Raw genomic sequence first — 21606 nt, 5'->3', positions numbered from 1 at the left:
TTAGGATTTCGAAGTGTCAATATTTATCCTTTAATTTTCTATGTATCATCCTTTTTTTTTTTTAATAAATCATCCATGTTCACCTGAACGGTTTTTCTTTAAGGATCTTATACCGGAAGACGTATAAATCATTTTAAATTTTAGCCAAAGCTCAACTACTGGATACATTGAGCACACATATTCAGTTTTAACGAAATACCTTTGCAAAATATAATTTTTTTTATAATCAAGGATAATAATTGTTATATAACATAAAAGTTGACAAAATTTAACCTTATTGGATGATCAAAGATCAAAACTTATTACAATGATTTGTATTGCTCAATAAGACGAGATGCGTGGAGGCGGGATGTAGGGGTCATGGTGCACCCAAGTTTCTTCAAATAGGAGATCTGCGATAAGTCAAAAACAAACCGTTAATTTTTTACAAAAAGTAAATTAAAGGTAAAAATCCATCACTTTTTTCTTTCAACGAAAATGTCGCACCAACATCATTATGGTAGTAGTTAACAAAAGATAAGAAAGAACCAATCATGTATTTTCTTGAAAAGGATCACACAGGATGGATACCATCAACTTATGAAACACAGTTTCTTCAAAAAAAAAAAACTTATGAAACACATACAAGACATCAGACATAATACGGGCATGCCGACACTGATAATAATTTAAGAAAATAACATAATTTAATGTAATCATATGTGTTAGACACCGACATATGTCCAATATCGGAACAAACCTAATCCGAGGAATGTCTAACAAACAAAAATTAAGACACAGCAAAATATCCAATCATGATGATAAAAGTTTACTGTTACAAAATCAATAAAAAATATGTAGATTCAAAACCAGTAGGCAGTAGGCAAAATTTAAAAAAAAAAGTAGGCAGTAGGCAAAACAAGATAAATAGGATATTATAATAAATAAATAAATAAATAATAAAATTAAACTCAGCATTGCAGGAATGTAGAAAGCAATTTTAAAGACTTCAAGTGAATGCATGAAAAATATTAAATATGAAAGGCCTAACAGGTCCATTCACTGTGAATTCTTACCTGCTTGTCAGTTGGTGTTGCTGAACCCATTGCATTCTCAATCTTTAACTTCAGGAAATGTTCCTGAAAAGTGCAAAACATGTTTTCGAATCTCAACTCCATAATAACAAGGAAAACCGAGGTCAGGCTACGTTAACATATCAACCCCACAAACTCATGACATCACTTCCAAGTCAATAGATTTCACTTTGCATTAAATGATATATACACCGATATTTAACAAGGTTAATTTGGTAAAATTATTATTCTATTTATTTCATTTATAATCTTTCCTTAATGTGCAAATAAAAAATTGTCACTAATTGTGAGAAATGGAGTATAAGATATGTAATTATATTTAACGTATACCAAATATTCTAGTGTAGTCGTCAAAAAATATTTTAACTGGAGATATAAGATCTCAATCCTTACTAGACATAGCCAAGGCTAATTGACTTATGCGGACATTAAGGGATCAAAATACTATTTCCTCTTGAATATATATATTTGTACTAATCCTTCTTAATGTCAGTGAAATATTTTAGGTTCAAATAGAAGGAAAAGATAAGAGTTAATGATATGGGATATGTGTGAACAGATTATTCACACCAAGAATACCATGAGATGGATAAAACAGTAAGAATGCTAATATTTTAACATAATATTTTAACAGATCCCATAAAATTCTAAATGATAACTAGTGAACAGAGAAAGCACAGCTAACCTGTTTTTCCCTCATAAGATGAGCACGTTTATCAGCAGGGATTTGCTCCCATCTCAAAACCTACAAGGATAAATTTCATTAGGATGTGACAGAAGTTTCAATTTCCTCTATCCTCTTATCTAAAAATTGAAACCATGTTTGGCCTTAGCTACAAGTAAAGGCACTTACATATTGAGCATACTGCATTGCTTCATCACAGCTTAAGCTGGACTTTAGAGAATTCAACAAATCCTGAAATTGCAATTACAAATAAGGTATTTGAAATGATTAATGATCAATTACCATACATCCACCACAAAGGAAGTTAAGTTAGACGATGTTGCGTAATATATATCAACAGAAGTAATGGGAACAATATTTGACAGACTGGTGTCAGTAAAGCCAACTATTTGTCTGGATAAAACAGAGAAAGACAAATTATGTCTTGCTTCTGGAAGAAAATTTATAAATGAATATGTTAATCGGCATATGGTCTTGAACCCTTTTTTTACAGAGGCCTGAACCCTTTAATCACTGTATCTAAACAACCAACATCATTTCAAGTCAAATGCATTTTCTTTAAACTTTGGTCTCACGCAACCTAACATAAATGGCTTGTAAGGTGATATCTGCCCAAGTCTTTTAAGCACTACCAAGGCCATATCTCTAGTCGGTGTGAGACTCTCAACACACCCCTTCGCGCTCAAGACTACACATCTTAAGCATGGACTAATGTGAGTGGAATAACAAAGACCTCGATACACCCTGTCTCGTCCAGACAAAACATCCAACATCTAGAAATGTGGCCGTAATAACAAAGATTATGGCTCAACAACAATTGTAAGATAGGATAGGCGTGTGGACTAATGCAGGTGAAAAAACAGGGATATCTCATCACCCCTCTCACGTCTAGAACTAGATATATTTTGGCCCGTTAACAAACCTAGGATAGGCTCTAATATGAACCTAAGATTTGGGCTTAGGGTCTAACTCGTCCTTACAAAATCAGTGATGACTAGCCAAACCTTATAAGCACTACTTAAGCAATATCACTAGTCAATGCGGGAATCACGACATATCCATAATCCATCATGCTTAGGATTGCATATCTAAAACAGAGTCTAATGTGGGTGAAATATTAAGGATATTTTGTCAACACTTTTAAATATTGGAAATACTCAACACAATCAAACAATAATACGCCCATTCACTTCACTATTAATAATGAGTTAATGACAGAATACATGAATGTATCCATTAGAACTATTTAACATAACATAGAATTTGTTAATGTGAAATAAGATACACATTCAAGAAAATGATATGTAACAAAAAACAAGCAGTTCGGGGAGATATGATACCACAGACCTTGTGTTTGTTCTTCTTCTGTCTTAGGCGTTCATCAATTACAAAACCAACCTGAGCATCCAATAGGAAAAAAAATCATTTTCAAACAAGCAAATTTAATAATATTCATACAAGATATCTGTGAAATGCCTCATTAACAATCCCCCTACCTATATTCAAGATAGACCATAAGAAAATTATTTATACATTATGATAATAACTCAAAGCTGAACAAAATTTCAAGCAAGTTTATCTCCATGAAATCAATTATAAGGGACTTGATCAATTCCATTAGTTTGTAATTTCTAACAATAAGAAAACCACATGAGTCTCACTATCTCAATTAGTTATTCAGTTCAAGCATATCTATTTGAAGGATTTACCATAAGTACAAACAGGATCCTTCTTGGTCACAAAATTTCTTTATTTCCATATGCATTTCATAACAGTTTTTTGTAAGAGACTCTGTAAGATATATAACCGATGACGCTCTTTGTTCCAATCTTTTCATCTTTTGCTACTTTTTCAAAATTTTCTATTAACACTTTTGAAGGATTCCCAATCCATGCTGCAAGCTTGCAATAAAACCCAACAAGCAACCAAGGTGAAGTAAACCATCTATCAAATCGGGGAAGCTCAGCCCCACCATCCTTCACTCTTTTGTAATTAAGATCTTTGTGATTTGCCAATTTATCCATCTAAGTTGAACTTGTTACACTCCTTTTGTGTGCTGCATAAAGAACCTATCTTATGATGTGTGTGTTTGTCCATCAATTTTGAATTGTAATGCTATGTTTGTGTATTCTGGTCAAGTGCCAAGCTAGAATATTGACTATTAACTTTGCACAATAGAAGTTGTCTTTAGATGCTATAGTATATGTTTTAAATATTATTTTGTATCAATTGAACTCTTACAAGTTGTACTTATGGAGATTTCACAACATTACGTAGATGCTGACAACCTTGTCTAGGAGAAAGAAGTGAATCTGCTAAGTTTGAATAATTTTTCTTTATAAACAAGACATCACTGGAACAAATTTGCAACCCATTTTCATTTTAATAATAACACATAATCCTAAAATATACAAAAATAGAAAATAGTTATGCATATGCATGTACACCATATAATAATTATAAAATGATCAATATCTGAACTTGAATTAGTAAATCTTTTCCAGTGGCAAATCTCATAACAGTGCCCGGAATATGATAGAATTGTAGATATAGTTCAGTTTGCGTAGCTTGAGCAAAGAAAGAAGGCCGTATCAATATTTTCTCACAGGCCTAAACCCAAGTCCCAAAAATCGTTAGGAGTCAAGGTATGTGTTGAGTGTGCAAGGGGAGGAAAATGAGTTATGGAAAGAGGAAGTGAATCCAATTTGATAAAAGGGGACATTTACAAGAAAGGGGGAATCACATGTTGGGTAATAGTTGTCAGCTGATAGCATGGGGCCTGAGAATCCATTACTTGGCTAGGAATGATCAACTCGTTTAAGTTAAGGGATAAGGAGTTGAAGGTCCTGGGTTCAAACCCAGACAAAGGAGAAAAACTAATCTAACAACAATTATTAACATTTGCCATTCAAAAAAAAAACATGGACACAACTATAGAGTCACCTTATCTAGCAACCTCTTTGGATCTTGAAAGGCTTTCTTTTTAGCCCATTTATGGAATATATGGGAAACAACAGATCTGTCTTCTACATCGAATCTGCAAAATAACAATTATGTACTGACTAATACCAATTTTTCAAAATTATTCATGGCTGAGATCATCAATGCATAATAGTAATGTAACCATCAAAATGAAAAGTGAAACCTTCTTATGAAATCATTGCCGTTGTTTGCCTCTGCAAATTCTGCAAGCTCACTGGAAGCCTCAATAAAATGATTGTTGAGCAAATTATTTGGCACAGGGTCCAAATCAGTGGTACAACAGGTAGTTTCCTTTTGATGGCCTTCTCGCTTTATTTGTAGTTCTTGCCTATTTATATCACCCTACACAAGTATATACTACACACTGACTCACAACTTATAAACCTTGATGTTGAAGTTAAAGGTCTTTTGGATAAAATAAGAAGAAATATTTTAGAAAGCAGCTCAGGGATGTTGGAGAAGTCGAAGAGAATAGCTAGAAAGATAATTTTGCAGGCAGGGAGGATCCAGAAATTTCTACTACAGGAGGCAGGATTGTATATTGTAAATACTTATATAAAAGTACATTAATGGGATAACATCCACTTTTAAAGTTGAACTACCTTTTCAATTCAAATAAATAAATAAAAATTGAAAACACCTTAACATCTACTATTATAACTCTCTACCAGTCTTCATATTTTAAATTTGTTGTATGATATTTTTATTTTCAACACTATCAAATTCTAGTATAACTCTTCTGGGGAGTTGGATAGTTCAATTGTTTTGAGCCAAGGGTGGAAGGAGTTGGAGAAATACTAAAATAACAACTAATTACTAATATTTGCCTATAAAAAAAACTTTTCTATGTATGTGACCAAACAATCATTCAACAATTCATCTATCATACCGTTGTGCATTTAATTCTGCACAAATAAAGTTACTCATCAATTCATCTATCATACCATTGCGCATTTAATGAGAACAAAGCAAGGTCCGTGTTTTTCGAAACCACATTTAGAAGTTGTAAATCAATAATATCACAGACCCAAAAGTATTTGTTTGGTTTTGAAACCACATTTGAAAAACCACCATCTTATCATAGGATTGTTAACTCAACTGTTTTTACTAATTTTCCTCTCAAATCTCACATCCATAACCAATATTCTACACTGGGTGGTTAGAGTGACAAAGTATAACTTGACAACTGATGCAAAGTTTTATATCCAATTTCCTTATAAAAAGAAACAGGTCAATATAATTCATAATGTTCATAAATATAAACGTCGTGTGCATATAAAATTAAGAGATAATTGAAGGGAACAAACACTTTGTAGGTTTCTGTTTTGAATAACAAAAGGAATGTAACTTGTCCACTAAAAACAAAATAATAGATATTTTGCCTTGACATATTCAAATTCAAACTTAAAATACTATGCCGGCATCCAAAGACAAGCTTCACACTTCTCCAACAGAAAGGGTAAGGAATTCAAAATGGCTTCTATTCAATAATGTAAAAGTTGCAATTGTTTATGAAAAGGCAGTATGACATACCTGAAATTCTAGAAGATGATGAGGGATTTCTTTCAGAAATCGTGAAGGTTGAAGCATCTAGAGACACACAAAGTTAGCAAAACCCAACAACTATAAAAAGAGTCGAACTGAAAGTTGTTTGACAAACCTGCCAATTTGAGTCCATCATGACATAGAGCATAAAAAGCTTCTGCCGAGCACGAGTCATTGCAACATATAGTAAACGTCTTTCTTCCTTATAATCATGAAAGAAAGAATCATTACCAATAACCAATCTATTATAACAAACATCAAGACAAAAAATGAACATATGAATCAATTATAGAATAATAATAATGTACCTCAACTATGGCTGCAGTGTCCTTCACAACACCTTTGAAATCGTGTAATAGAGGGATCTCAGATTCATTTGCCTATTTAATATACCAAAACAGAAGTCAAGGCAATACTTGTATTCATGATAAATTTGACCAAAACAAGAAATTGAGCCCCAAACAAGGCAGTCAAATTGCAATTAGACAAATTCCTCCCTCACCTAAGCTGTAACACTTGGTTACCCAGGCGTAAACGCCAGCCATAAAATTATTAAAAGATCACATGAGTAAATAAAAACATTTGAACAACTTTTTTTTATTAACATGAGAGAACATGTTGAGGAGGCAATAAATTACCATTCATGAACAAAGTAATCATATAGAAGATTCAGATCACAAAAAAGATATACCCTAAGGCTATATGAAATGCATTATTTGGTAATTATGCAACTGAATCTTCAATGAGTTTCTTATACAAGGAGGGAGAGATTATTCTTTTCCAAGTTCCATTTAAGCCCTGGATTGGCTACTGTAGAGGGAGAAAAAAATTAAACACACTCCTTTCTCTTCTATTGCTCTCATTTTTCTCATTTACCAAACAAAAGTAAAATCTAGTTTATTTCTTCTCACATTTTTCTCATTTTTCACTTTTCCTCCTTTCACAACCAAACATATCCTAAACGTTGGCCATATAAGTGTCCAAGGATAATATGAATAAACAGGTATAGAAATCTGAGCATCTGTTTCAAAAACATCACGATCATATATTCATGCACTTGTTTTGTTTTTAGGCAAGACAAAAAGAAATGTTCTGAATATTATCACATACCTTAACTATGAAGACAATGTCCCACTCTAAACCTTTTGCCTACAGGACAAATGAGTATGAATTGGCATTACTGTGGAGCTTAACTCTATTAAATACTAATCAAGTTGTTGAGAAAATACTAATCAAGCGGGATAGTTACCTGATGAATGGTAGTCAGTGTCACAGAATTTTCATTGTCCTTCCTCCGAGCACGAAAATTTTCTTTCTCGCGCTCAAATAAATAATCAATGAATGCTTTTAACGTAAAAATGCAGCCTTTATCTTCTGACATTTCCTTTTCCCCTCTTACCTCAATGAATTTGGTAGACAAAAACTCAGAGACATCATCTAATAGGTATTGAAGAACCTGAATTAAGGGAGAAATTCAAGCCTTGGATGAAGAAAGTCTAGATAAAACTGAATTAATATGAAAATTGGAAGACATAAAGTTAAAACTAAAATTACAAAATTTGGAACAAAATCTTCCGCCAAACATCAAATACCCTTGATGCATATTGCACAAAATTCGTTTCATAAGAGCTTTGAATTACAAAAGGTGGTAAATGACTCTAGAAAATCAGGTCGGGGGTTGTTGGTGCTCAAGGTGGATTTTAAAACAGCTTACGATTCTGTTAACTGGGAAGGGATTTTCGGAGATGTGGAGGCAATGGATCTCTACTTATCTAGCATCTTCAAGAATTCCGGTGCTGATAAATGGTAGCTCAACGGACAAATTCAATATTCCACAAGGATTGAGGCAAGGATACCCATTATCACCTTTTCTATTCCTCATTGTTGCCGAAGAGTTAAATGTGACTAAAAAAAACTGCAGAAGTGGGTCTGATTTATGGATATAAAGCAGAAGTTCGGGAGTTCCAAATTTCCCACTTACAATTTACTTATAAAACATTGCTTCTTTGTCAAAAATCAGAAAACAATGTTTGGGCAAATTAATGTCTTCTACAATTGTTTGAGGTGGCTTCTGGGTTCAAAATCATTTTATACTTTAAGGAACCAAAAGGTATTATAAAGATCTATGGGCAATGGGATACATCGTTTTGGTATGACAATTTGGTTGATGGTGGTTCCTTGGTTTCAAGATTTCGTACTGTTTTTTGGCTTTGCGTTTTCCCACTGCATTAGTGGAGAAGATGGTGGAGTGGAGGTTGGGGTAGGTCATGGGTTTGGTTGTGGAGGAAAGAGCGATTTAAGCGAGAACTTGGTCTATTAGCAGGATTTATTAGAGGTGGGCTTGAAAGAAGGGGTTGGGATAGGTGGACAAGGATGCATGTATGGTCGTGGAAGTGTCTATTTGGTGAGCTCTGCTTATTTGGTGTTGGTTAGCTCATGACTCCAGAGTCACAGAACAAATACTTTCTTTTGTAAAATTTGAAACAAGTTGATTCCACTGAAAGTATCATGTTTTGTTTGGCGTAGAACAGAGTGCCCACAAAGGACAGTCTTGTGGATCGAAGTTTGTTACCATTATTAGAATGGAGGTGTGTGGGGTGTCATGGTGGAATTATGTAATTTGTTATTTAAATGTACTGTTTTTGCCCAGGTAAGGAGGCTATGCCTACAATGGTTGGGAATCACTTCAGCATTGCATAATGACAGTCAATCATTTTTTTACAATTTCATGGATTGCCATCTTGTAACACGGATGTTAGGGAGGCATGGCAAACTATTTAGTTTGCAGCTATTTGGCTATTTGGAGGTCTTAATTGTTATTTTTGGTGGTTGATCCGGATTGCCAAGAGATATCCTAAAGGTTGTTAAGTTGAAATCTTGGAGTTGGTTAAACACAAAGTTGGGTAGCTTTACATATCCAATTTCATCTTGGTTTGCCAACCCAAGGAATGTTTAGGGGTTGCTGATTTGTATAATAGTTAGATGTGGGATTCATCACTTAGATTAGTTGGTAGTGGGTGAATTGGTTTTTTGTTATTCTCTGGGGATTAATGACTGAGTTCAATCTATATTTCTGTATTTTGACACTCCTTGTGTTAAATATTGGGGGTTTGATAACTTTTTAGCTTATATAAAAACTGGGTATTACAAAAGCGTATATATATACAAAACAAAAAATTACTATTTCAGTAAATATAGGTCCATTTTTTCATGACATAAAACAATGGCTCATAGTAACTTAAGTTTTATCTTGCATATAAAACTTACAGATCTGATGTCACAATCTTCATTCAACAACGTCCCTCCATCAACATCAACAATTGCCCGTTGCTCAAGAAGGTATTTCTAAAATTCAGAGTCCATGTAATAGTAAATATATCATGACATTATATGCAACAACTTTAAAAAATGAAATTTTACAATTTATGAGACTTGTATGTCAACTTAATTTGTGTATCTCCATATTCAACTAAGCACAATATTGCTGGATCATGCAATAAAACAATTATATAACTGATGGATACATTCCCAAGAGTGTTTTGTAGAGCTATGGAATCTAACTATACAGTTAAAAACTAATAAAAATATGTTCAAACAACAAGCTAGTATACCTACACTATTAAGCTGATCAAACAATTATAAGAAAAAATGATAACCCATGTGTAAATACAGTAGTTATTTAGAGTCATAATTCCAAGTGAGAGGTAAGACAAACCTCAGGTATCATGTTCGCTACAGAAGTTATGATAGCAGAAATTGACTTTTCCTGTCATAAATAAATATGGCATGCATTTCAAGTGAGAAAAGTCTTTACTGCAAGATGTGAAAGAAGTCAATCATAAGCCTTGGATATTACAGAAATTGTTGGAACTAAAAACAGTAGGAGGTGTTGAATTTCATTTAGGGCACCCATTAAGGAAGAGGAATGTAAGATAAAAAAATTCAAAAAAAATAAAGAATATGTACTGACAGTATAAAAGTTTTATACAACCATTGAATAATATTTCAGCAGTGTCACTTTGCTATATTGCTTTCTAAAGATTTCAACAAACATCTATACATGTTGAGATATGATTGTGTAAAACTTTTTATTGTCAGTGCATATCTCTTAAACTCCAAATAAAGCAGTATGATTATGCTTGAGAGACATAGAAAGAAATAATTTTATCATTGTATGATAACATTGATTTCCTCTATCTAATAGAATCATAATATGTTATTCAAAAATTGAAGGAGATCCAAATCCAAGGATAAAACATCTTTTCTAATGAAGTTCAAAAGAAAACCAACAACTGTGAGAAAAGGAAGGTAGAATAACACAACAATCTGAGTAATAAATTAGCTATACAGACTGATAGACCCCATGTAGATTAATTAGAAACCAACTGTTTAGTAAGACCATAAATTATCCGATGAAGCCTCTCTCCAATACTACAATTTGATCCACTACTAACAACAATGAAGCCTCTCTCCAACAACTACATATCTACGAAAACAGTTCATGCTTAAAAGGAAAAATGCCAATCACCACAAATTATCCGATGAGCCAACAAGACAACTTTATCCGGGTAGTAATGGCAACAATAAAACACTGTCTTGAAGATTCCAAATAAAAATTCTCTAATAAGTCGAAATGAACTAGAAACATTCGGCAACATTGTAAACAAAACACCTCTCTATTTGCCCCAAAATCCTACAAAAAGGTCGGGTTAGTTTAGTAGTCAGAGTCATTTTAGCTGTGTAACCTTTAAAGGGGTCTTTTGATAAAAAAATCGTTAATGTGTGATCCAATGGTAAATATTTGCACCTATCCTCTCTCATCCATCATATTGAACACTCCTCTCATTCAATATTCTCCACATGTATGAAAAGTTGAAAGGTCAGATGCCACCTCACCATGGTATACTTTATCACCAATTAACACAAATGAAATAAACATTTAAACATAAATAAGATCAGCAATCAAAGTGTACAGAAAGCATTTACCCTGTGAACAAGTTTTGATATGATCTCTATTGTCGTTAAAACCTTCCTTCCATGGGTAAGATCGCTCCTATGATCCATGAGAGTGATGAAAATCAGTGTATTAATTAGTTCATAATACTATAAAAGCAGAACAAGAATACAGATGGTAACATAGTAAGCCAATGAAGCCACAGGTAAACAAAAAAGCATGAACTACTAGAAAGTAAATCAAAATGTAAAACTAGATACATTCAAACTCTGAGCACAAACCCCGTGAATCTAAAGAATTAATAGCATTAGAGAGATCTTCCCAAAGCTGTGTACGAATGTGACTGTTTTGAGTTATGTATCTCTTCAGTAAAGAAACTCGGAGGAATTTCAGGAGTAACAATGAAATGGTAAAACCTGTGAAATATGACTGTTAATAACTGGTTCCACCTGTTGCTTCCGCAGGTGGAAATTTTATTATCAAATTTCTCAAAAATGGTGTAGGAGATTGATCATCGTGGATTGAGGAATGGTGATGTTTGGCAGTGCAATATTGAGCAGGATAGGTGAAGCTTATCTGCAATTGAATGGGTTGCAATGGGTTTGTCGATGCTGGAACAATGATCTCAGACAGTGAAATGAAGTTTTCCCAAGGAAATGAAGGTATAGAGGCCTCAAAATATTATGCGGCTAAAGAAAAAAATTAAGATATACATATACATATTGACAGAGTGGAAATCTATATTCTGATTATCATGCTTAGATTACACATTACAGAGGTAAATTTAGTTACTTAGGCTTTCTAAGCAAGCTTTACAACCATAAGAGAATCTAACAGAAACAGAAGCTAAGACTTAGGTCTGTACACCAAGCTAGTTATTGAGAACATTATACAGTGTTGGAAATTCCGCCTTAATTGCGGAACGCCCCTGGTCGCCTAAATTGCGACCTTTGGTTAGCCTTCATTGCAGCCTCCAACACCTTCATTGTGTTGGCTTTGAGGGGGTGGATTTAGTCCCACATCGGATAGATAGCACTCTTGAGAAGAGTTTATAAAGAGGAGGCACTCCTCCCTTACAAGCCGGTTTTGTGGGGTTGTGTTAGGCCCAACCACAATTTCTAAGATGGTATCAGAGCCTGTCCTAGATCTATCGTTGGGCTTCCCGCATCGTCCAAGCTTCAGGCCCATTGGGCCGGGCTGAAGCTTGAAGGGGTGTGTTGGAAATTCCGCCTTAATTGCGGTCTGCCCCTTTGCGGTCTGCCCCTAGTCGCCTAAATTGCGACCTTTGGTTAGCCTTCATTGCAGCCTCCAACACCTTCATTGTTTATCCTCCAACACCTTCATTGTGTTGGCTTTGAGGGGGTGGATTTAGTCCCACATCGGATAGATAGCACTCTTGAGAAAAGTTTATAAAGGGGAGGCACTCCTAACCTTACAAGCCGGTTTTGTAAGGATGAGTTAGGCCCCAAATTTCAACATACAAAATATTCAGAATGCCGTGCCCATATCATTAGTCGAAGTGGGGTTTTAATACAACTAAAATATTTCAAATATTTTTTTATACAACATGATAAAACTTTCAAGGAAGAATATGTGTACCACCTTTTATAAGTACCAGAAATCTTTGCACTAAAGATGTCACAAGCAGCTGATAAGAAACTGCATTTTCTAATGGTTGAAATTTTGCTAATATGGTCGATTACCTGCAGAAATTAGCGGTAATGTGAAACATGAATGCTGAAAGGATAACATAAAACCAAAAGATAGGAAGCCACCATGGCTATAGGTTCCCTTATGCATGTCCAAAATGTAAATCTTTATAAAACTCGTACCCTCTTTTTCATATCCTTCTCGAAAGGAAGTAAAGCCTTGAAGACTCGACTATATGAGTCATCGTCACAACCAGGCAGTGCTGTTTGAAGCATAGATATGATAGTTTTGACTACCTATTATAAAAAGGGACAAAGTAAGAACTTATGGCATGTAAGCAAAGGTGAAGATACAAGCATTTGCAGATCAGATAGTTGTAAGATTATAAACATAAAACTTTCAAGAGCTTGTGAACTCGAATAAGAAACTAACAGATATCTCCACCAAATCTCGTTAAGGCCAATGGCTAACTTACACCACAACAGATACTTTTGAAATACGTTGTGGGTACGTCTTCGTTCCTTACATCAAGAGGAGCCTTACGTTTTTAAAACTCTTTTTTACATATTTTTTTACACGTTTGTTCATAAATTAAATATATTTTTAAAACATTTAGATTTTACATACTGAAAGAAAAAAGTCTCTCCCCCATCAGAGAAGCCCTACAATCCTTTTTCGTTTTTGTTGTTAGATTTTTCAACAACGGCGTTAAAATATTTCAATTTAGGAAAAAACTCTAAAGTTTTGTTTTAACCACAAGTATCTTTTGTAAATTGAGATTATACATTAACGATGAATTTATTATTGACTATTTCATTACAAGTATTCACTTCTATATAAGTTTTTATTAAATTTTATTAACGTATCTAAGTCGGGTCGTATCTTGAATTTCAAAAAGTTTGTGTATCCACGTATTCGTATCGTATCGCACCCATATCCGTACTACATATCCAGGCTTCATACGATATCCACCAAACTTGTCTTTGTAACCCTTGGGCAGTCCTTACACGTTGAGTTAGATTTTGGGGCCAAATTATGCCTACACAAATTATAAGATGGTATCAAAGTCTATCCTAGATCGTTTATAGGACCACTCACATTTGTTCATGGAACTTTGTGCTTCAAATGTCCAATATTGGATTTAAGAGTGTTGAGATCTCATGGTGGTTATTGAGCCACCCAAATTTGTTCAAAATCCAATCCTGGGCACGAAGGGGTGTGTTAAAATCTCACATCGACCAAAGATATGGCCAAAGTAGTCCTTGTAAGGGTTGGGCAATCCTCACTGCCTGAACTAGCCTTTAAGATTGAGTTAGGTTTAGCCTAAATTCTAAGAATCTGTGCTATGCCGTGGTGATCATTGATAGTAATGACAACGTCATCAACACACAAAAAAAAAACCAAGTAAATGTCTCAGCTTATACAAAATGCAGAGCTCAAGCTGCCATTCTGTCTAGAGAATAATTAGCTTTAAGCTATAAAAGCTCTTAGTTAAATACATAGTTTAGTTGCAAGCAGTTAATACTTATTATCAGTTAGTTATCCATTCTGTAAACACTTGAAGCCTCATTACCCATATAAACAGACTTGTAAACCTAGTTTCATTCATTTCAATCAAATCACAGGGTTTCAACCTTATAATCATAGAAATGAGAGTTATCTACTCTAAACAGCTTGATTTGTTACTTCTCCATTATCTAATGCAGTTTTCTTGCATGGTTGCATCAAGAGCTTGAAAGATCCATTCCGTGCCTTCTGGAGAACCTTCATCTCTCCTATCAGCCCAACCTCCTCTATTAAACCCTATTATGATATAAACCCACCCACCACTGCCCTCAACTGTAACAAATATAAGGAATGTGGGAGCACCATGATATTCTCATATGTAATTTTTTACAAGCTAAATGAGAAGAACCTTCTATTAAGAAAGCAGTGGATAGAGCTTGGGCTCAAGGGTCACAAGCTTCACTGTTTCACAATGAACCTAGTAATTTCAACATGGTTCTTGACTAAATAAAATAAAGATGGTAGAAAAAAATAATGCAACAAATTCTAGATCCGAAAAACAAGACCAGCTCTTGTTGTCTTGGCTCGAAGCAATCTTGAGGGCCTTCTTGAGGAATCCGAATATGATTTCCTAATCAACTGGGTAGATAGAATACTTCAGCCCTTTGACATGGCTGAAGTTGAAGCGATCCTTCTTTCCGAGAAGTCAGAATTGAGAAATATAGGCAGAGTGCACTTTCATAATCATCCAATATGAATCATGCAAAAGACAGTGTCAAAGCTCTTGGGATGTAACTAGTATTCCTCAAGCCATTTTGGCATAAAACTCACATTTATGTTTGGCTGGATCTCTAATTAGCACCCAAGCACTTAGGAAACCTCCCTTAAAAGTTACTTATCAGGGAAGAGACTCGAGCCACTTAACTACTCCATAAGTATCGCATACTACTCGTTGATGGGGCTTAGGCACCCCATAATACCCAGGTCCCTGTATTAACCTCGTCCCTGAGAGCTAACATCCCGACGACTCCTCCCTACAGTACTTCATTCAACCTATTTCATCTCATCCCAAAGGTAGGCAGCCTTTTCTGGGACGCCGACAACCACCGCAAGTAACCTTTCGAAAACATCTTGTAATTTTGCCCAACTTTCTACAGTTTTGAATAAAGAACATGATTTCTCGTTTCCTTTACTTCTTTCCTTTTCAAAAGTTGGTTCAACCCTAACCACGGATTGCCCAGATTTTATAAACCAGCCAAGACAAACCAATTCTTGACGGTTCTCATGCATAACAACCCGTGAATTTATTCTGACAAAGTTTTATAACACTTGCAGCAGCATTATATGCTCTGTCTGTGTTTTATTTTATTTTATTTTATTGTGGGACATAAATTGACAGGAAGCACACTTAACAGATAGGTTTGAAATAATTAGTCTAACACAGATTTAACCACAATGGGAACAAAACACAACTAAAGCTTACAGTAAAAGGAATTACACTGAAATGGAATATCAATGTTTATAATAGTTAATGACCTACATAGTACAATAAGGGTGTGTTTGATTCGTAAAACACTAAGTAGTAGACAGAACAGTACAGGACAAGACAGAACGGTACAAGACAACACAAAACTGTACTGGAGAGAGATATAGAGAAAATATTTTTAATGTTGGAAAATAAAAATGGTATTTTGGTATTTTTGATAGTTTTATACTCTGGACAAAAATTGTCTCATGGTTTAGTGAGGGACAAGAATTCTTGTTTTCATTCAGTCTCTTGCTACCTGTTTTGTCCAGTCTCATGACCAGTTTCTAATCAAACAGAGTACAAAAAAAGTTGTTCAGTACAGTCCCCTAGTTTTTAGCAAATCAAATACACGCTAAGCCTTGGCTGTTAGTGGAAGTCCTTGAATGATTAGAAACTCTACATTAGTCAATCAAAATTCCTAGAAATAAACACTCTTTTATCTTAATTACAGAAATTAATACCTTTTTTCTGTAAAAAGCCACGCCGTGAATGTTAAACGGTATTTTCCTATCCCGAAAAGCCATTTGGAAGGCTTTCCCTGATACCTGAAAAGGGAAGAAAGGAAGAGGCACAGACCAATCAGCAGATATGGGGTGATTGCTTATGTACATACATAGTTGTAATAGGAATAGTATCAAGAAACATCACCCGCCTACGGTAGAGAATTGCAATGTTGCCATAGGAACAGTTATCTGCTGAATGATTAGATGAAATTTCTGAGATTTTGTCAACAATAAATGCACATTGTGCATCCTCATTGTGACACTCCTTCATAATTATCTGCAGGTTATTGCAAAAATCATTGTATATAAAAAGGAAAATCACAATAAAGCATGGCATAATTTTCAAAACAGCACCCTGCATGATGTATGTACCTTGGATCCAGAAGAGTTATCAGTAAGAACATTCTTCAACTGACATCGCTTGGCATTATTTTGAATAAGAGAAGCTGCAGCCTCGACAATGTAACGTGTGGAGCGATAGTTTTTGTTAAGCCTAATCTGAACCAAAAAAGTAAGTGATATCCAAATGAAGACATTTAATATGGTTGTGTGAGTAAGGCAAGAGCAAATATGAATTAAACATCTAGCATAAAAATCATAATCAGCGAAGGACGAGAGAGACCTCTTTGTAGTTTGGAAAATCATTACGAAAGGAAATAAATCCGGAAATGTCAGCTCCATTGAAACTGAAAATGGACTGTAAGAAAAATATGACATTAGACCAGTAATTAGGATGATCTTTTAAATTAGCAGAGAGAAAACAATACAGATATCCAATCAGGCATCTCATACATTAGGGATTTAAGAAGAAATATTCAAACCTGATCATCGTCACCAATAATTGTTATTTTATTATGGGATGCAAGAATCCTTAGAAGCTTGTATTGCATGGCACTAGTATCTTGGAACTCATCTATGACAACTGCTTTCCATGAATCCTGACTTTCTCTGAAAACTTTGAAATAATTTGAACAAACAAAAGTTGGTACAAAAACTGTAACAAATGAGTAGATTGCAGTTAATTTTATATTTTAGGGAATGTTTACCTTCGGGAAAATCAGTGAGTAGTTTCACAGAGCAGCTGATCAAGTCATGATAATCCAGAGCATTACAAGATTTTAATATGTTACTGTAATTCTCAAGAATTTCCGCCTGATTACAATCCAGAGCACGGAATCAGACATACAAAACAGAACAAGGATGTGTGTCTGTGTGTGCACACACATATGGGAAAACTCTTTAGCAGCTTACTCCTATTTGATTGCCCATTTCACGATATTCTGCAGAAGTTCTTCCTGAGGCTTTGGCCTGAAATGGTATACAGTTATTTTATATGATAAAGCTAAAATTTAACTACAGCATAAAAAATATAAGGAGGTATTGAATAAGCCATTTTAAGCAAATATAAACGACCAATAGTAATATAAATCATACGCATTAAGAAATGCACGGTTTTACAAATTTGATCCCTGATAAATAATTTAGATGCAAGCAGCTCAACTTTCCAGCACAGGACTAGGAGGAAGGACAAATTATCTCAGGTAAAGAACTATCAAGTTTCATAACATCACAGAGACTCTTTTTTTACATATTTAGAGGTGTTCTATAGAGTCTATTTTGTCCCTTGAAGTAATAAGACTAAGCTCTTATCACTGGGTTGACACCTCATGGACAGAGTACTAACTTGAAATTAAAGGAATACACTGGAATTGTACGCCTGAGACAAACCTCGCAATGGTACATTTATTGTTTACACAAAAGTACTAATTAGGGTTGTAGTTACAGTATATTCCTTAATTAGAGCACAAAATGACCAGTGATACAAACTGTAGTTGCAAGATATTTCTAGTATAAACCATCACTTCTAATCAAACTTCTTTGTAAACATAACAGTTTTATTTTTAACATGATCATAAGATCACATAGCAATTGAGGGAGGCTAATGTAGATTTTGAAAATTAAGCATCACTTCCTTATTTTAACAGGAAGTTTAGAATGAGTTTCTCTTCAAAAATAATCACACACCTGAGTCACAAAATTTTGCCATTTCTTTGCCTTATCCTTGAACTGTTTAGGGGTCTTTAGACCATCGGACGCTTCTCCAATCAACAATTCACCATTTTTATGATTACTTGTTTCATTTTCTAATAATCGGGTGGCCTCAATAATTGCATTCCGCTGTTGCCACTGACCATATATTAAGAATTCAGATGTACGACCTAACCTGCAACATAAGTGTCAATGATAAAAAGAAGTTTTTTAAGCAGCGTGAGTTAAAAGCTTATGGGTGCAAGTGCAGCAGATAGATCACTTGGATCCAATCATGATATATGTGTCTAGTAGGGTCATGTACTAGGCAATAAGTCTTAAAACCTGAAGCGGCGTATTATTTTTCATTACATGTTTGGTTTATCACTTTATCTTAAATATTGTTCATGTACTTATTTCCTCCTTTCCCTAACAATGTTTCCTTTCAGGTTCTAAGCAGATTCCCAATATTAACCACCACTGCTCAAGCAACTTAACAGTATTACAGTGCCAAAACCACTATTCCTTGTATGGTCAAGGAAAGAATGTGCTGCACTGTATGTTTTAAGAGATACAAATTACAGTTTATTCATTATTTTAATGCTGAATAATGCGGTTATACTTAAGCAAATTTTTCAGTGTTTGTATTAAATGGAACTTATTGCTTATTAAAGTTAAATATTTGAAAATGTACTACCTGTCTTATTTCTGCTAACTTATCCTTAGCAGATTCAAATCAACTATTAAAGGGGAACAAATTCACAAAATATACTTCCCACATATCAATTATTTAGATGGGTTATCAGTTTTGAGGAATAGTGGATTAGAATCATGGCAAATGCCACAATTAGGATTCAAATAGCAAGAAAACTAACTAGGGTAGTAAACACAACACAATGGAACACACAATTTGGAACTGATAAACTGGAACTAATGACAAAGTTAAAGAAAAATCTCCAGCAAATTCAGAGCAACTAACTTTTCTGCATGTGAACGACAAAGTTGCAAGCAAAATGAATGAAAAGTGCTGATTGTCAGTTCTTTTGCCGTTTGCTTCCCAGCTATGGCTCCAATACGTTTTCTCATTTCAGCAGCTGCTGCTGCTGTAAATGTCATTGCAAGAATGTTTAAGGGACTAATGCCCTGCACAAATTTAGCAAACAGTGGAAATTATAAACAAATAATTGACCAAAAACATTTAAATGCATAGCTTCAAACAAATCAACTTGCAAACAAAGAAAAAGAGGGACAATAATGAAAGATATGCACAGTATCTATCTCTTATAGCGCAAATGAAAAAAAATGTGATACCTCGTTAAGCAGCATCAAAACTCGCCCAACCATTGTGGATGTCTGGTATCATCAAAAAAAATAAAAACAATTCAGTTCCAAAGCAAAAAACAGATACTCAAAGGAAAAACAAAATGTTGAAGAATGCAGAGTTTAAGAAAACCTTTCCACTTCCCGGACCAGCTACAATCATTAAAGGGGTAGAAACATCGGTGCAAGCTGCTTCTCTTTGCCTTTCATTTAGTGATTTCAAGTATTTAGAATATTCCTCTGGCATGGTTCCACTCGGTAAACTTTTCCTAGTAGTCTCGCTATCCACATGTTCTTCTTTATGATCCAAATCGATTCCAAAACAAAGCATGTCACCGGTTCCTATACCCTCAGAAACAGCACTGGTTCCCAAACTCATATCAACGGTACAAACTAAACCGCTCTCGCTTGAAACATTCTCATGACAGCTATGATCTAACGCCTGCCCAGCTGCTTTCACCGCGGATTTCTGCTCACAAAGAATATCAATTTGTTCCAAAATAGACTCATCAAAATCATCAATTTCGTCATTTCCTATATCCTTAGGAAAAGCACTAGTTCCCAAACCCATGTCAACGTTACTAACTACACCGCTCTCGCTGGAAACTCTCTCCTGACAGCTATGATCTATCCCCACCCCAGCTTCTTTCTCCACGGATTTCTGCTCAAAGGGACTATCAATTTGTTCCAAAATGGACTCGTCAAAATCATCATTTCCTATATCTTTAGAAACATTAATTCCCGATCCCATATCCACATTTCCAACGACACTGCCCTCGCTCGAGACTCTCTCCTGACAACTATGACCTATCCCCTCCACCCCGGATGTTTTCACTGCGGATTTCTCCTCACACATAATATCAATTTGTTCCAAAATAGAGTCATCAAAATCATCATCCAATAGTCCACTGGCAGAAAAGTAATCAAGTGATTCAGATTCAAATCCTCCATGTTCTTTCCTTGGAGTTTCAAAATTCGATTGACACAAATTCTCCTTCGCCGCAGTAACAGCAGGAACAGCCACTGTCCTTTCACTCAAACTACAGTGAATTAAATCAGAAGATGCAGCACCGCCATTCCCCGATGAATGTAGCCTGTTCAACGGAACCTCTGCAAGAGGAACTCTCTTCGGAACTCGAACCCTACCCTTGGCACCATCAACGTCGCATAAACCCTTAATTCTAGAAATAAAAATAGATCTCAGATTATGATGAATTCAATAATGAAATTAATTAAAAAAATAAGTTGCATGGTGAAATTTGCAAGTGCATTATATTGATTAATTTGAAATTAGTAAACCTAATTGAACAGAAAATGAAGATTAAGGAAGGAGAGGGGAAAGAGAAGTTACTGGTATGGTGAAGAGATGGATGAATCGGAAGGGCGTTTTTGAGGAAGGAGTGGCTTTGAGGCGCTGAAATATGCGCTGATTCGCCCATTTTCCTGGTTTTGCATTTTCTGTGTCACAACTATGGGAACTGAAGACGAGAGTGTGTTATATTTGCACGATTGAAAAATGAGAGGAAGCGCCAAAGACTACATTTCCCATTTTTTAATTTTTTTTATCTTTGGAATTAAAGATAAAAAAAAAAATGTTTAACTCTATGTATTTCCTCCGTGTCCTTGAATGTGGTGATTGCGATTCATTTGTCAATTCTATGTATGAATATTATTAAATTGTCTTTTTTTTTAGGGGATGAAAATTATTTTTTCTTGCATGTGTATTAAATTTAAGAATTCATATTTTAAAACAAAGTAGTAGTATTAATTATGGATGTGTTTAAGAAATGCATATAATAATTTGTATAAAGGTTTATATTTGTTTTTTAAGA

General features: G+C 34.7%; 1 protein-coding gene across 1 annotated transcript; it reads right to left on the bottom strand.

The window, feature by feature from the left end:
- Positions 1 to 200: 200 nt before the first annotated feature.
- Positions 201 to 21245, bottom strand: SRS2 (P-loop containing nucleoside triphosphate hydrolases superfamily protein). Its single transcript, XM_085729608.1, has 29 exons — positions 21126 to 21245; positions 19908 to 20955; positions 19766 to 19807; positions 19434 to 19597; positions 18452 to 18650; positions 17678 to 17734; positions 17473 to 17578; positions 17248 to 17381; positions 17049 to 17123; positions 16799 to 16924; positions 16572 to 16703; positions 16385 to 16468; positions 13072 to 13185; positions 12842 to 12942; positions 11272 to 11338; positions 10001 to 10051; positions 9553 to 9630; positions 7535 to 7741; positions 7396 to 7434; positions 6594 to 6665; positions 6401 to 6487; positions 6274 to 6330; positions 4904 to 5082; positions 4702 to 4795; positions 3106 to 3156; positions 1927 to 1989; positions 1759 to 1818; positions 1056 to 1118; positions 201 to 392 (listed from the first exon to the last, which is right to left on the bottom strand). The coding sequence occupies exons 1-29, from the start codon at positions 21227 to 21229 to the stop codon at positions 303 to 305; spliced, it is 3744 nt and encodes a 1247-aa protein (XP_085585734.1). The 5' UTR covers positions 21230 to 21245; the 3' UTR covers positions 201 to 302.
- Positions 21246 to 21606: the final 361 nt, after the last annotated feature.

Source organism: Medicago sativa, chromosome 1 (genome assembly GCF_051527215.1).
Source record: "Medicago sativa cultivar Bolivia chromosome 1, Bolivia_mono, whole genome shotgun sequence".
Taxonomy (NCBI): Eukaryota; Viridiplantae; Streptophyta; class Magnoliopsida; order Fabales; family Fabaceae; genus Medicago; species Medicago sativa.
This window is presented reverse-complemented; position numbering and strand designations above follow the sequence as displayed.